The sequence below is a fragment of the Podarcis gaigeae genome (assembly GCF_964106915.1).
Source record: "Podarcis gaigeae genome assembly, chromosome: Z".
NCBI classification, from domain to species: domain Eukaryota; kingdom Metazoa; phylum Chordata; class Lepidosauria; order Squamata; family Lacertidae; genus Podarcis; species Podarcis gaigeae.
This window is the reverse complement of record NC_139691.1, coordinates 10,398,518-10,415,183: the sequence shown is the minus strand read 5'-3', so window position 1 is coordinate 10,415,183 and position 16,666 is coordinate 10,398,518. Positions and strand designations below refer to the sequence as shown.

Genomic DNA, 16,666 nt, shown 5'->3' with positions numbered 1-16,666 from the left:
TAGGAACTCTAATATGGCTGCTTCTGTCGCTCTTTCAGGCTGCAAACATTTGCTTTTGCTGAGCGAAGAACGGAAGGCACTCAGTGCAAAGATTAACACCACATCATTTCCGTTCACCGTCTGACTAGGGAAGAGACATCATTTATGGGGCAGGAGCTCAAACTGCCTGCCTGCAGCACGCGGAGAACTTGTGTTTCGAGCAGCGCGTAACAACGCGAAGAATCTCGTTACACTATTCTAATTCGGTTCTTCCCCCCTTCTGTTTTCGAAATCTATATTTATCTGTATAGTCGTTTTAGCCCCGCATGTCCTTCATGTGACAACACGGAAGCGAGCCTTAAAAACTGACCCTTCTAACTCTTTACCAGGGGGGAAAAAAATGAAGCGTGCCCCGCCCTTCTTCCTCCTTCAGCCAATCAGAAACCCGAGCTCTAAGTCACAAGGGGCTCTCAAGACATAGGAGGCGTTGCCTTTGTACTTGAGAGCCGCGGCCGTGATGAGGCGCCGGCCTTGGTTACGCGGCCGCTTCGGTTGCTACGGGCCCACGTCTCGCGAGACTCCTTTCACTTCCTCTTCTTCCTCCGCCCCGCCCCCAGGCTCTCTCTTCTGCTCTCCCAGACATTCAAATATGGCGGCGCCAGAGGTGGATGAGGCGTTGGACCTGCTCGCGAGGGTCCCGCTGCTTGAGGAGCCGCTCGAGGAGCTGCGCGCTTTGCACTTGGCCTTGCTCGCCGTCCCTCTCAATGCTCTGCGGGAGCGGCGGTCCGAGCTCCCCTTGGCGGGACTCTTCGCTCTGACGGCCCGCGGGGGAAGGTGAGTGGAGAGAGATCGGTCGGCTCTTGCTTTTTATTAAGCTGCTTCGGATCCCTGTCAGGGGGGAAGGGAAGGCGGGGTATAAAATAAACAATAATTGGGGGGAGGGAGGATGCCGGCCACGGAGAACGCGTGTTGAGATTCCTGCACTGCAGGGGGTTAGACTGGATGACCCTTGGGGGTCCCTTCCAACTCTACGTGTCTATGATTTTGTGGCGCTTAACAGACCCAGCCGCCTGTTTAAAGGTGTTTGTGTAAAGAGGGAGCGGGGATTCTATTTCTCTCTCCATTTTTGTTTATTCGATTTTTAAGAACCTCCCTCGTTAACCCAGAAGATCGCAGGACTGGTTAACAACATAAAAATAGAAAACGAGGTCGCCAAAATACACGGCAGAGCAAGGCACAAACTAATAACTGCCCCTCCGCTCCGCTCCACAAACGTCTAATAGTGGAGGAGATCGTGCACCTTTCCGGGCTGTGTCTTTTTTCATTGCTCTGTTGCCCCTCGACTCCATGAAACTGGGCCTAAGTTGCTCATGTTTGTTAATTTCAGCAAGTTTGTTCTGGAGTAGGGCCAGCTCTGGCGATAGCCTGTTGTCTCTGAATTGCAGGGGTGTGGGTGGGGGCGAGGCGGGGACGGAACGGGACGGGAGAGAGGGGCTGGGGTGGCAAAGCTTAAGTTCATGTATTTAGTGTATGCTTGATTTTTTTTCTGTCAGCATCACTTGGGGAAGTTCTCTTTCTATTTGCTTGTTATGTTTCCTTGGTGGTGAGAGAGGTTGGGGTGGCCTAGGGTGTGTCTTTGGCTGGCTGCAGTGGGATTTGTTTTCTGCGTGGGGTTTGTTGGGTTAAGTTAGCCATATTGAATCATATGCTGTCAGTGGGTTATGAACTCTTTGTAGTGTGAGTGAGCATTGTTATCTTGGAAGATGTTCAGTAGGGCTAGTTCTGGGGTGACTTCTAGTACATGTTTAGTTATTTTGCTTATTTCTGCTATGACTGTACACACTACTTTCTGACTGGGTCCTTGATTACTTGGTTTGGTGGGATCTGCTGGTTCAGACACAGCATATGTCTGAGAAGGCCACACGAGGGATCATGGAGAGGAGGTGCGAGGAAAAAACTGTTGTGACATTTCTTGGGCAACTTGGAAGGGCTGTGGTGGGATCCAGAAATGGCAACCTGGAGCCCCACTGACTACTTAACTGCTCCATCAGCTTGGGAGCTTTTTCTGAGATGCTTGCAGGGTATGATAGCATCTTTTGTCTTCTGAACATCTTTATCAAGATGCTAATGGATCTGCCTGCCTTTGATCAGTTGTGCTTCAAGGAAAGCTAACCAATCCTCTGATTCTTTAATATTTTCCAGCCCAGATAGATGTTAACCAAAGGATCTCAGAATAGTCATCTCCTTGCAGGAGCAAGGAAGCATAGGAGAATCAGATGCACTACAAGAGCATCTTGGATGGGATGGCTTTCAAAGAGGGCTAGACAATTGCATGGAGGAGAGGCCTATCAAAGGCAACTGGCTGTGATAGCTATGCTCAGCCTCCCCTGTTGGAGGGAGCAATGCTTCTGAAAAGCGCTTCCTGGAAGTCACAGACTCCCCAAACGTGTTTCACAAGGACCCTTTGCTTCCCTTTTCTCCAGTACCTGAGGGTCATCACGTCTCTCCAGCGATTTAGCCAGAACAAAGTATACGTTGGGGAAAGGCTCCCTCCCTGCAAAGAAAATGGAGCGATCAGCAGGTGCCTGGCTCCCAGCCATGCTAGCACCAGTCTGGCGCATGAGGGTGGGAGACATGGGAAGGAAGCATTCCTATTCTGCACGTCGCTCAATTGGCATTTCCACCTACCTGAACTCTAAGCCATGGGTAGGCAAACTAAGGCCCGGGGGCCAGATCTGGCCCAATCGCCTTCTAAATCCAGCCCACGGATGGTCCGGGAATCAGCGTGTTTTTACATGAGTAGAATGTGTCCTTTTATTTAAAATGCATCTCTGGGTTATTTGTGGGGCATAGGAATTCGTTCATTCCCCCCCCCCCAAAAAAAATTATAGTCCTGCCCCCGCAAAGTGTGAGGAAAAGTGGACTGGCCCCCTGCTGAAAAAGTTTGCTGAGCCCTGCTCTAAGCCTTCCCCCCTCCTTGTTCTGGACTGTCTCTTTCTTAAGGAAGATGCAAACTCTTGCTGGAAGCCACTGGTGGGGAGAGTGTTCTTATGATTCCCAAATGTTCCAGAAGCATCTTTTTGTTCCTTTAGCTGCTTGATATAACCATAGAATTGGAAGGGATCCCAAGGGTCATCTAGTCCACCCCCCCCGGCAATGCAAGGATCCTGCCCACAGCCAGCCCTGGATGGGCTCCAAACTCCAGCCTTCTGGTTACCATTGCAATTCTGCATGGTGTAGAGAAAGGGGAGAGAGAAATGTTTGCTTGCACTCTCATAGCACTGATATGAGATCCACACAATGCAGCCCTTTCAATAACTAAAGTCTAAAGGGCTGTCACATGGAGGGTGGGCCAAGCTTGTTTTCACCTGCTCCAGAGGCCCTTAGGGCCTGAAGCAGTGACTCTCCTTCCTTGGAGGTGTTTAAGCAGTGCTTGGATGGCCATTGGCCATGGAGCATTAGTTTAGATCCCTGCATTGCAGGGGGTTGGACTAGATGACTAGATGATCCATGGATGTGTCCTAGCCCATCCAGCGCCTTACAAATATGCCTGATTTGGCTTAGGATTCGCCATATCTTGTGCAGAGCCCAATGTGCCTTTAATGCACATGACTTCCCCTGAAATGATTTGTGCCATTGTGGCTTCCCTCTCACAGACCTACAATCCCCCAAACCCCTAACAAACTACAATTCCCAGGATCATTTGGGGGAAGACATCTGGTTATTAGAACAGGAGTGAAAAACCTGCAGTTTTTTTGTTGTCGTTTAGTCGTGTCCGACTCTTCGTGACCCCGTGGACCAGGCACTCCTGTCTTCCACTGCCTCCTGCAGTTTGGTCAGACTCATGCTGGTAGCTTCGAGAACACTGTCCCACCATCTCGTCCTCTGTCGTCCCCTTCTCCTTGTGCTCTCAATCTTTCCCAACATCAGGGTCTTTTCCAGGGAGTCTTCTCTTCTCATGAGGTGGCCAAAGTATTGGAGCCTCAGCTTCAGGATCTGTCCTTCCAGTGAGTCCTGCAGTTTGCTTACCCCCATTTCCTAGGAACCAGGAATGGGAAGCTCAAGTGCTGCTAACAGTGTGGTTATAGGGAGCAGTGTGTATAAAATATTGAATGTAATAGGGTTATTAAGGTAATTGTATCAGAATTACAGTTTTATGGGAATGTTAAGGAGGGAGGGGAAAGAGTGTGGAATTCTGGTGGTGAGTGATGATTGGATGAGGATTTGAAAGGGAGTTTGAATGCAAGGCAGTTGAGAGGCAGTAGGTTCTGGAGGGGGTGGTTGGGCAACTAACTATTCAGTTTAGGATCAGGAATCTAGTCGTCATTTTTGGAATAAAGCAACATATAAGATAAAGAGAATTTGAGGCCATAAGCTCAGCTACACACGTCATCCTACAATCATTTAGTGAATCATCCATACAGTCTCCTTTGGTGAGGGTGCAGTACCTAGGATCTGGACCAAACATTTATATTTTTTGCTCTTTCCTAGTTTCATAGGTTTATGTTCTGGTTCTAATGATGTAATGGGGTGGGGGCTCTTTAAATACTGGGGGCTGCCGCACAATCCTTTTCTTTAAAATAATTTCCCCTCTTTTCAAAAGCACATGCATTGTCTCTTTCTTCAGGTTCTTCAGTTACATTTGTTGTGAGACATTGGTGTTATATCAATATAGGTTTGGGAAGAAAAGAGTGGGGCAGTGCCGGATTTATGTATAGGCTACGTAGGCTGAAGCCTAGGGCCTCTAAATCTAGGGGGCCTCCCCAGCCTGACCACCCCTCAGCGGGCAGTCTCCCCTCTCCCAAAATTGCAAACCCAAGACTTCATGTGAGGGCAGGGCAACTTGGGCCCGGCAACTATGAGACTCAGGGCAACCAGTGGGGTCCAATTTGAAACTCTAGTGCCCAAATTTAAAAAATTCTGTGGGGCCCTAGTTCACAGCCAAAATCTGCCGAATCTTAGAGATATAAATCCGTGTGCTAGGTCACTTTCACAATGTCAGCAAAGCCCTTCAGAAATCAGACCTGTTATTGAGTTCTTGTGCAAGCTTGTACAGTTCACTTCTGGATTTTTAAAGGAAAATTAGAGAAGATTTTGATAAGCTTGAGAAATGAGCAAAAGCCACCTTGCCAAATGTTAACTACAAAACAAGGAGACAAAGAGTGAGGGAACGGCAAAGAAATGACGGAAGTGCACCTGATGCCTTAGATGCACTTTCTTCAAGAGATAAGTTTAGGATAAAATCCTTTATTCCTATATTAGATGCACTTGAAGCCAATTTAAAAAGAAGTACTGTGTACCATCATCCTTGGCTTCACTCAATTTTGTTTATAACACTTCCATTTTGTTCTAGTTGTGAGGGTGGGGGATTGGGAGAGGCCTCACAAGTGGAGTAGGTTAGGGTCTATCTTCATCTAAATCCGGCCCTGGGGTGAGGTTAACATTTACCACATCTTGGGATGTGGTTTGTTGTTGTTATTATTTTAAAAAGTTTATATTTTAATTTTAAAACACTTTGTAGCGCCAAACATTTTTAATCCACCAAGGTGGCTTTTGGGGCATTTTTTTTTGTTAGAAGTTTTTTAGAAGGTGACATGAATTTTAATTTGTTTTAGTCTATTTTATTGCTGTTCTAACATTCTGTATATTTTCTAGTGGTGATTATATTGTTTTACTTTCCTTTGTAAACCACTTAGAGGCTTTCCCCCCTTACAATCAAATGGTTTGTACATTTCATGAATAAATAAGAATAAAATAGTGATACAAGATACAGTCATACCTTGGGTTACACACGCTTCAGATTGCCTTTTTCGGGTTATGGACCCGCCGAAACCCGGAAGTACCGAAACGGGTTACTTCTGGGTTTTGGGGGTTGTACATGCGCAGAAGCGCTAAAGCACACTTGCACAGAAGTGCCAAATCACAACCTGCGCATGCGCAGAAGTGCCGCTGCGGGTTGTGAACATGCATCCTGCACAGATCACATTCGCAACCCGAGTGTCCACTGTAATAAATGTAAGCAAATGACTAGCCACTCTGAAACTTCACATTATAAACAAGAATATCACAGATTTTAATTGGTGCTTTTAAAAAGAGCAAATTTTGGTGCTGAATTAATAAGCCTGGACAGGTTGTTAATGTACAGTGGTACCTCGTGTTATGGACGGGATCCATTCCGGAGGCCTCGCCGTAACGTGAAATGCCCGTAACTCGAAGTGCTGTGTCTGTGCAGGCGTGTGGCATGATTTGTGGCTTCTGCCTATGTGCGAAGCGCAATTCAATCCAGCACTTCTGTGCAGGCGTGAGTGGTGAAACCCAGAAGTAACCCGTTCCGGTACTTCCGGGTTACCACAGGACATAACGCGAAAGGACGCAACATGAAGCGGACGCAACACGAGGTATGACTGTACTCTGGATACTATTGCAGAAAGGGGTCTTGTTTATTGTACTTTCTTACCTTTTCTTTTGAATCAGTAATCCCTTGTGTGGATTTTGGTAAAGAAGCAGATACCCACGTATTAAGCTATTTGGGGTTGTAAAGGTTGTTTTGTTGTTGTTTTGGTTTTTAAAAAGCTTTTCAACTAACTTATTTTTTCCCTTCAAAACAGTGAGCAGATTTCTTTATGTGTTTCCATCCTGGAGCGGTTACTGCAGATCATGGATCCCTTGTATGTAATCCAAAACTTTGGTGAAGAACTTCAGAAAGGGCTCTTCCATCCAGATAATTCAGTCAAAATTCTAACAATAGCTCAGGTATGCTTGATTACTTGTCTGTTAAAATGACATTTTTGGAGATCTTTATCAAGAAGGAGGAGATTTCTTATTTATAATGTACATACATATACATTAGGGCTCTGGATTTGGCGAGTCCTAAGCCAAATCAGTCAAATTTGGAAGGCTCTGGATGGGTTGGGACACATCTATGGATTGCTGTGAGTTGGGTTTAATGACCCTGAGCTACCTGTGACTTTCAGAGGACATCAGCCAGGAGGGAGAACCAGGCTAGGGGCGCAAATCTTAATGACTCCTTAAAATTTGTATGGCTGGTGTTTGGATCATGAATTTAATAGATTTATATTTGCTAAACTTGCATAGGAATAAAGTAGTTCTCAGGATAAACCATTCTGTGGGTGTTGTTTTTAGATGATCCACACACTTGTTGCAGAAGCTATCATTGGGTGATACAGATTTTTTTAAGTGCTCCAGGTAGTTTTTTTTTTGGGGGGGGGCAGCTTTAATTTTTTTCAATCCAATCATTGGATTAGCAAGAGCAGTTCACATTGAGGGAGTGGATAAAACTTTCCTCTGTCTGCATACCACTCTCCTAAAAACAAACCCAACAACAACAAAGTGAGAGGAGCAAATGTATAAACCTTCCCTTCAGTTTTTTTTTTATTCACTAGTTCCTTAAAATGATACAGTTCTTCAACATTTTCTTTGTTTAAAAAGGCTGGTAGTGGGGGTGGGAATGGAAGGAACCTTTATTTAACTACTTAAATTTGTGCACTGAGTAGTTGCTGGAAACTGCCTAATGCCTTTCAACACCATGTTGAATCTGTAGGTTGGGAAGATAGTTGAAGATTCCAGTGCTGCTAGAGAAATCCTCAACACTCCTGAGTTGCTGAGGCAGGTCATTTATTGCATTGCTGATGAGAAACTAGCAGTGGCAAAAGAGGTAAGAGCTTTAAACTGGAGCCTGTTTAACAGCAGCTGACTACAGTGCCTTCAGCATAATCATCAAGTGGGTGAGGTTCCTCTGATCTCAGCGCAAAACTGAGCCTTCAGCGTTATTGGCCCAGCCATGGGTGGGCAATGCTCTTACATTAGAGGTTTACCAGCTGTTTCTGTAGGAATATTTAAATGCATGCTGAAGGCTTTTTGCGCTGTCAGACTCATGCAGATAATTAAGGGGGAATGTAATAATTAGATGGTGATCTGTGGTTTTAATTTTGTGTGTTTTTTGTTAAACTGGTCTAACTTTGTGACTAATTCTGCTGTCTAATTTTCTCCGGTTCACATAGCTATTCCCCTTTGTTTTCTAGGCCATCATGTCGCTGACAAAGGTAGCAAAAACTGCAGAGAGCTTGGAGGCACTGCTTGCGGGCAACTTGCTAGTTGACTTGAAAAATGTCATGACCAGGAGTGACATTGTTCGTTGCCGTGTGTATGAGGTAAGCATCCCTTTTCCCATAGTGTTCTAGCTGCTCCTTTAATTCTAATTCATTGGGTGGGGAGCCTCTGGCAGCTTTTGCCAGCCATGCCAACTTGTCACTTGCCTGACAGCATGTGACATCAGATGTGGAATAGCCACAGCTGCCAAGAAAAGATTGGGAATGCAATTTGCTCAGTGTTTCTCAAACTTGGGTCTCCAGCTGTTGTTGGACTACAGCTCCCATAATCCCTGACCACTGGTCCTGCTAGCTAGGGATGGTTGGAGTAGTAGACAAACAACAGCTGGGGATCCAAGTTTGAGAGACACTGAATTAGCTGCTTAGGAGATTCCCAAGGGCAAGATAGATAGGCATTTAGCCCTTGCCCTGGACCTAAGATTCCCTGCCCCTCAAATATAGCAGAAGTACAATGTGAACTAATAGCATAAAGTTCACAAGTTTCTGTGTAGTATTGCTTAGAATCACCTGGGTGAGTCTCTGGACTGATATGGTCTTACATTAACACATGGCTAAACTGGGTACAGTCTTCCTCAGTTTCCCTGGAGGTTTAAGTGAGTTAGTTATCTTACCTACAGTTATTTTTATTATCATAACACTGGCAGCTCTCCCATCCAATTCATTCCCATGGGAACATGATTGTCTTAAAAGCTTATATTGGGTTCACGTTGTCTAACCTCCATTCCTAACTGCATCTTCCTTCCTCAAATGGGAGACACTCATTGTCAATAGCTTGTGCCCTGATACATGTTGCTAATAGTCCCATTGGCAGTTGCTCTAAATAATATGATCTGAGCAGGTCATGATGCTCTTTTACTGCCTATAGGGTATGGTTGTACCCTGAACAGTTTGATCCTCAACTGGAGTTATGAGCATTGACTTGGTCCATGGTACCAGGCATGTACCAGGCATGTACCAGGCATGAACAAGACAGTAGTCTGCCTCAAAATGCCTGCACCCTGCCTTTCTGCCTCACAATGCGGCACAAAAGGTGACTCTCAAAAGATCCTGCAGTAAAATATAAACAAAAAATAAGCAAAGGATATGGATGGATGAATCCAGTCTCTGTTCTGTTCTGTTCTGTTCTGTTCTGTGCACTCTGTTCTGTGTCACTTTTCTATGCAGTCAGTCTTAAGTCCGTTCCTTCCTATCTCTGCACTAATATGTGATCTTTATTATGGAAAATCCACATGAAAATCCTACAAGGTCTTCTGAAAGCTGCTATTAAGATCCCACCCCCCTCGGTCTTTTTAGTGTGCTGGTGCAACCACCACCACCTGAAGGGGAGCACACTGAGATTGCATGCCCCCTCTTTATGATTATGATTGTGTGTGTAGATGTTGCTTTATCCACTTGTGCTGTATTGTTTTTAAATGCCATGTTCTGTAAAATAAACCACAATAGGCCAATGTTTGTTATTGTTAATCCTTTAATGTGAAGTTATGATGCTATGAAATAAAACACATTTATATAGGTAAATAAACAATGGGGCTACAGATGCCCCTTGGAGCAATTGGACACTATGGGGAACATTGGTCCAGGGTGTGGAGGTGGCAGTGGCCTCCCCATAGGCCCATGATATATTGGTCATGATATATGATGTTGATTCCTTTTACGTCCTGTTGCAGCCACCACAAGGCTTGTAGCTATGACTTGAACGTTGCTACAGCCTCATTCAGTGAGTGAAGGTATAAGTGGAGCAAGCACAGTTTCATGCATGAATGGCATATAGTATGTGTTTGTTGTAGATGTTCTGTTTTTTAAAAAAGAAATAAATCTCAGTGTCCTTTTCTCCTGTGCTTCTGTCTTAGTTGGTTATCAATATCTCCTTGGTGTCGGCAGATTCATTGAATTACTGCGTGAACAGCGGATTAATATCAGAGCTGATCGGGGAGCTGACGGGGAATGATGTGCTTCTCAGGTGTGTGGCAGAAGCAGTCATGGGCACTCATTAGATTGTTTCATATTATGTATGGCTTTGGAATAATCCTGTTTCTATTGAGTTAGTAGAAGGTTTTATTTCTTGGCATGCCAGAGTTTTGAGAGTTGTGCACATTTGTGCATGTACCCAAACCCTGCATGCTTTGCCTCCTGCCTGTCTCTGCCCTGATTCATACATTCATACTTTGGATATAAAAGCTGAGGCTGCTGAAGTGGCTGGAAGCTGTGAATCCTGGAAGACCTGCTGTCTGTCTTGCAGGCCTTTTTTCCACTTGGTCTAGGATGGTGGGGCCCTGACTGACTGACTCCAGCTACAAAAGCTGAGACTGCTGAACAGACTCTAGAGCGGGGATATTGTTGCTGTTACTGATACTAAATTTTGTATCTTTACTTTAGATAGTTTGATTTTACTGTGTACACTTTAATATTTATTTTTTAAGGCTACTTTTTTGTAATATTTTTTATACTTTTAAGCCGCTTTGAGCATGGTTTCAACTTAAGAAATGTGGCATATAAATAAAATGATTGATTGTTTGACCCAGTGCTTACGTGCTAGAGGAGCAAGAAAGTAGCCTTCCCTTCTTACCACGCAGCTCAAAATATCTCAGCACAATAGTGCCTAATCATGCAGGGGCTTTCTTTGCACAGTTTTTCTTCCTCTTGCCATACAATCAGAAACTCAGGGTGGCTAAGAACCAATTGATAAACTATCACAAAAAAACCATCATTAAAACCACAAAGTTATAACAGTGATTCAGCAGTGAATAATACCAGTAAAACTCTTAAAACTAGTTTTACCTCATTATTACAAATGCATGGCTAGTATAAAAATACACCGTGCCTCCCTTCCACCTCCTACTTCTCAGACATGCCTCAAAGAGCAGAGGCTTCAGAGATGAGATGGCACAGTCCACTCAATTTGTTAGACTGAGAGCAGCTGCACTTGGGCTTCTTGCCTTGAGCTGTCAGCTTAGTAGCTATTTTTCCAGTTTGCTATTTAACTGGGAGGCTTAATAGCTGAACATGCTTATAATTTTGTCTTCTTCTTTCCTTTTATACTCTGTCCTGGTTTGTAAGCCTGAGGGCAGGGCCTGTGCCACTTAAAACAAAAATAGAAAACTTTGGCACAGTACCTAGAAAGCGTTACCAGTTAATTAAGTAGTAGTCTCCTCCAGGAATTAATGATGGAATGTTTTGAGGATGAAAGGAATCTTAAACGATACACCTGCATGTTCTGTCTATGTTGCAGAGCTACGTGTATAGAGATGGTGACCTCTCTCGCCCATAGTTACCACGGACGCCAATATCTCGCCCAACAAGGAATCATTGATAAGATTTCCAACATAATCATCGGAGCTGATTCTGATCCCTTCTCAAGCTTCTACTTGCCAGGTGATTAAAAATTTTTCCTTCTTGGCATGATTTTACTTTGGTAAAATTTTGGTATTTTTTAAAAAAAATTCACTATTTAGTTCAGGGATGGGCAGCCTCTGGCCCATGAGCCAGATTCGATCTCCTAGGCCTCCCTGTTTGGCCTTCCAGGCTGTTTTCCCCAAACTGTGCCTACCTGCCCCACACCGAACAACAGCAGATAGAGACATGGCTAGAGCAGCCCAGAGGAAAGCAGGTTTGAGTTTAACCCTGGTGACTTTGAGATAGAATGCATTGGAAGAATAGTAGGCCTTGGACCCTGAGTTGCCCACCCCCAATCCTAGACTTAAGTTTACTCTGACAGGTGACATTGTACTAAAAACTTGTCTGCTTGGCATGTAAAACAAAACCTCCCGGCCTTGACCATCTGCTCCTTTTTGTTTTTGGTAGGCTTTCTCTTCACTACATACATTGCTTGTGCACAATGTCCCAGTCTGTCTTTATTTTTCTTTCCAGATGCTATGTTCCATGTATGGTGTGACGAGACTCCTCTTGTTTTATTTTCTGTTTTTTTCAGGCTTTGTGAAATTTTTTGGCAACTTGGCTATTGTTGACAGTCCTCAGCAGTTATGTGAGCGATACCCTGCATTTGTGGAGAAAGTATTCAGTATGGCTGAAAGCCAAGACCCAACCATGTTTGGCGTGGCAGTGGACACACTTGGGATCTTGGGGTCAACTGTGGAAGGGAAGCTAGTGTTACAGAAGAAGGGTTTGTACAACATTTGTGTGTATGTGTAGCTATAATCATATCGGTCTGAAGAGTTTGTCACAGGAATGTAGGAAGGCTATAAATGTACCCTGCATAATTCTAAACTTCAGTTTGAAAGGAGGTTTGATTGGAAGTGGGAAAATGATTCATCTCAAGTACAAGGGTTGCTAATGAATGTAATAGTCTCCGGAGGGAGGGGTAGGGAATCTGTCAGCCTCCAGGTGTTGCTGGCATTGGCCATGCTGGCTGGGACACATGGCGGGCAGAACCTTCTTCAGTGCTGCTGTTATCATGGCATAAGCAGCTAGGCTGGGGAGGGAGAGTCAAAACATGGTTTAAAACTTGGTTTTAAGATCTGGAGCCACTTTACTGACAAACTGTGGTTAGAGATTTTCTGGTTTTAGTTGTTACTCAAGCAACAGATCTATGTCCACAGGCAAAAATGATTGTTAATTCAAGATATTACTCTCCAAAGCAGGTATTGTCTAATACTGGGCTTGATGGAGAAATAGTCTGGTCTCTGTATAAGGCAACTTCCTATGTAATGGAAAGCTTAAAAAAAGTTTGTCTTCCCAGGGAGTAGATTTCATCATGTGCTAAACAGAATAGGACATCAAGCAAAGAATGCCCCAACAGAGATGAGAGTCCGGTGTCTTGAGGCAATTTCATCTCTTTTGTATCTGCAGGTAAGTTTTATGGAATTGAAAACATTCTGTTTCTTGTGAAAAATGGAGCATTAAAGGTTTGAATCAGTCCTTGGAAGAAAGCAATAACAATTGGGTAGCTTTCTGCATCTGTGATATCCACTAGTGATGAGTTAAAGCAAGAAAAGTATAACTCACATTTTTTTCTGACTTGTTTGTCAGCCTTTCAGACTTATCAAAAGTATGAACAAAAATTAAGTGCTTCGAGAGTTTATTGAACGTTATGGTTCTGTATAATACCTTTAAAAGATAAATAAACAGTTAAAGGAAAAAATTGTTGTGTTTCCACTCAAATTCAAACATTTGTGCACAGGACAAATCAGTGTCTGAAATGTGCATTTACAGACTTGCTTAAAAGCAGAATGTGACTATGCTGCCTTTGTTATAAAGGTTTTGCATGCATGGAAGTTTTACACACTTCATGTGTGTAGGTGTAGTAAATTGTAGGATGGCTTGAGGGTAATGTGTTCCTCTGACCTAGGCACAGCCAACGTGGTGCCTTCCGGATATTGGACTACAACTCCCATCATCCCATCCACACTTTTGGCCATGGTCTGATGAGAATTGAGTCCTACAACATCTGGAGGGTACCACGTTGACCATCCTTGTTTTTCCCCTCAAGACAGCAAATTATCAGCTGCATTTGCAAAACTCATTTGCTATATTTTGCATACAGCCAGACCAGCAGACAGAAGACCACCTGGGCATGACAGAATCCTGGTTCTCCTCTCTGTCCAGCCAGCCCTTGGAACTCTTCAGGAGCATCAGTACCCAGCCCTTCCCTGATCTCCACTGTGGTGCCTTAAAGGTCTTCACTGTAAGTGCTTTTGAATGAATGTATCTAATAGTCCTTTTGAGAGAGCTTGGAAACCACAGCACTACCCAAGCCCATTGTTTGAGTTGTCTAGTCCTTGCAGATTTAATGAAATCCTGTATGGGACACCAGACTTTGAGGAATCTGGAGCTCTGCTCAGACTGTACCTTTCAGTTGATTTAACTGTGAGATAAAAGCAGAGCTGAAACTGAATGAACTGGCATTAAGTAAATGGGCTGTGGGAGAAAGTCTTTGTCTGCTGTAGGCATACAGGTTGTCTTCAGTGGCAAAGGTGGGAAACTGGTGGCCATCCAGATGCTGTTGGACTCCACCCCCATCATCCCTGGGTATTGGCTATACTGGCTGAGGCTGAAGGGAACTGGAGTCCGACAACATGTGGAAGGCCACAGGTTTCCTATCCCTGAGCTAAGATCCACCCCAGGATTTCACATGATTAATGCTGGCTACGATTAGGACATCTATCTCTAATTCTTCTTGATCTATGCTCTGCCCATGGTGACGGTGAGTTGAAGTCACCCAGGCTCTAGATCAGTGTTCCCCATGAAGTGTGTGGACTTGTTTCATGTTTTCTGAAGAAAATCAAAAACGTTGCTATGATGTATTAAGTTTGTTCTCCTCCAGGCTGAATTGCTGTTGGTGGTTTTGTTTTGCTGCTGCTATATTTTACTTTTAAATGGTTGTTTTAGTAGGAACATTCACTGCCCTGGAAATCCAATTTTTGGAACAGAAGGACAGGAATAATGTCTTAAATCTTTCTCTTTTGTTAATGCTGTAGGCCATTGCTAGTCAACCTTGGGCCCAGAGGATGATGCTCAGTAGTCCAGGCTTTGTGGAATACATCGTAGACAGATCAGTGGAACCAGACAAATCTTCAAAGGAGGCCAAATACGAACTTGTGAAGGCTCTGGCCAATTCAAAGACCATCGCTGAAATCTTTGGAAACCAGCATTACTTGAGGCTCAGGGCATACCTGCGCGAAGGGCCTTATTATGTCAAGGCTGTTTCGACCACAGCTGTGGAAGGAGCTGAATAACATTGGAACAGCTGCTCTCTGGTGATAATGGACTTCTAGATAGGATTTCGCTTTGGATGTGGAGGGGGGAAAATATCTGAGGAAGGAATTGGTTTGGTCATTTTTTTCCCTGCATTTCTAACTCAGAAATTTCACATAGCTGGGAAATAATGTTGAGGACCACGTTAAGGACTATGCCAGTCAAGTTTATTCTTATTTAAGAGTTGATGCTTAGTCAGCAGCTGGCATAGGGCCTACAAATCATGGGATCCTTTTATAAACAGTGGTTTTTCTGCCTTCTGTTAATTCCTCAGTGAGAGATGCATTGTTAACATAGTTGAACACCACAAGGTAGCCAGACTCCTAAAAGTGGTGAAAGCAGTTCAGCGGTGTGTGTGTTTTGCGTCTTTTGGCCTTGATCTTAAATGCTTTGCCTGTACTTCATTGATGCTTTCTCCAGCATATAAATTGCCCCAATTGTTGTTTACAGGAAAGGTGAGCAAACCCTTTAAAATATTGGACCTGTGAAGGGCAGAGGGGGAGAGATCTGGCTGCTACGGGTGTAAAATGGGAAGGTTGCTGGGTTGTTCCAATTCAGATTGTAGTGAGGAATGCTCCCTGACATAAAATAAAGGTTGAATTTTGAGAAGGCTAGACTATGATCTCCTGGCATCCTGGCTCTTACAGGAAATCAGGAGGATTTTCTCCACTGTGTGCAGTGTGAACTGGTACAGCCCAGTAACAAGAATTACATGACTGGGGGTTATTATTATTATTGTTGTTATTATTACTTCTTATCCATCTTAAGCTTTTCTACCAAGTGCAGTAGTGTCTTAGACAGGGACACCACCAGAAGGTATTGGCTTGTGTTCTTAGTTGTTAACAGCAGCTGCAGAGACACAAAAGTTAGTATGACTAAACTTCAAAGGTTAACACTTTCTGCAGAGGGACCAAAGCTTTGAGGTGAAGTGATCTGGGTTTATTTTCCCCACTACCTTCAGAGGTTGAGCAATTTTTCTCCATCCCATGCTATTTAGAAAAATCAATCCTTCAGGACTTCCTGGGAGGAGCTTATCCAGGTCTGTCCCAGCTCTCAGGAGCTTCCGGTAGAGCTCTGAAAGTCACTATTAAGTGGTGTTCAACAGCAGATTTATTTGTTTACAGTCTTATTTTTGCAGTCAGATAATAGGGAATTAATCTCCAGAAATTCTGGAGTGGAATGTCCGCCAATGAGGGATAGAGAAATCCTGTTGGGTGAGTGATCTGGGAGTGGGAAAGAATTTCAACATTGGCCCAAGGAGCACTTAAAATGCTGAGATTATTCCAGTGAAAAGACCTGCGATTCCCCCTTTCCTTCTGTTTTTTAACTACCTTTGAAGCTACATCTATAAATTAATTCAGAAGTTACTTACACATCCATTTAAGTGCTCATGTGAAATATGACCTGAGGACTGATTTAAGAGGAGTTATTAGTGAAGGTGCTTGCTAGGAAATAAGCAGAAAGTGTGTTTTGAACTAGAAATCGAAATATACACAGACAAGGGATTCTCTCTGAGAGGTTTTCTCTTGGGCTTGTTCTGTGGTTTCTTTGAGCCCCTGCTATAATTTATGTCACTGGAAAGAAAAATGACTTGTGTGGTTATATTAGTACTGTTTTGTGAGAGCTGTTTCACACTGCATATCCAGGATGGGGAAAACATAATAGGTTCAATTGTTTGAAGTATGTCTGCCCAATTATGTTTTGTGGCTCATTTGAAATAAAGAGATTTAGTCTGAACATGAAAATGATGCTCTTAACATGAAAAAGTGGGCCAGGCAAGACTGGAATACATACGAAAACACAGCTGGTCAACTAGTGATTCATTCTGAGAGAGGAGAATTCTTTAA

At 43.8% G+C, this 16,666-nt stretch overlaps 1 protein-coding gene across 1 annotated transcript; it reads left to right on the top strand.

Moving 5' to 3' along the window:
* The first annotated feature begins 447 nt into the window (after nt 1-447).
* On the top strand, nt 448-16,556 carry PSMD5 (proteasome 26S subunit, non-ATPase 5). Its single transcript, XM_083721807.1, has 10 exons — nt 448-813; nt 6,588-6,732; nt 7,541-7,654; nt 8,022-8,150; nt 9,959-10,068; nt 11,338-11,480; nt 12,037-12,228; nt 12,805-12,914; nt 13,609-13,749; nt 14,543-16,556. The coding sequence occupies exons 1-10, from the start codon at nt 497-499 to the stop codon at nt 14,798-14,800; spliced, it is 1,659 nt and encodes a 552-aa protein (XP_083577933.1). The 5' UTR covers nt 448-496; the 3' UTR covers nt 14,801-16,556.
* The last annotated feature ends 110 nt before the right edge of the window (nt 16,557-16,666 follow it).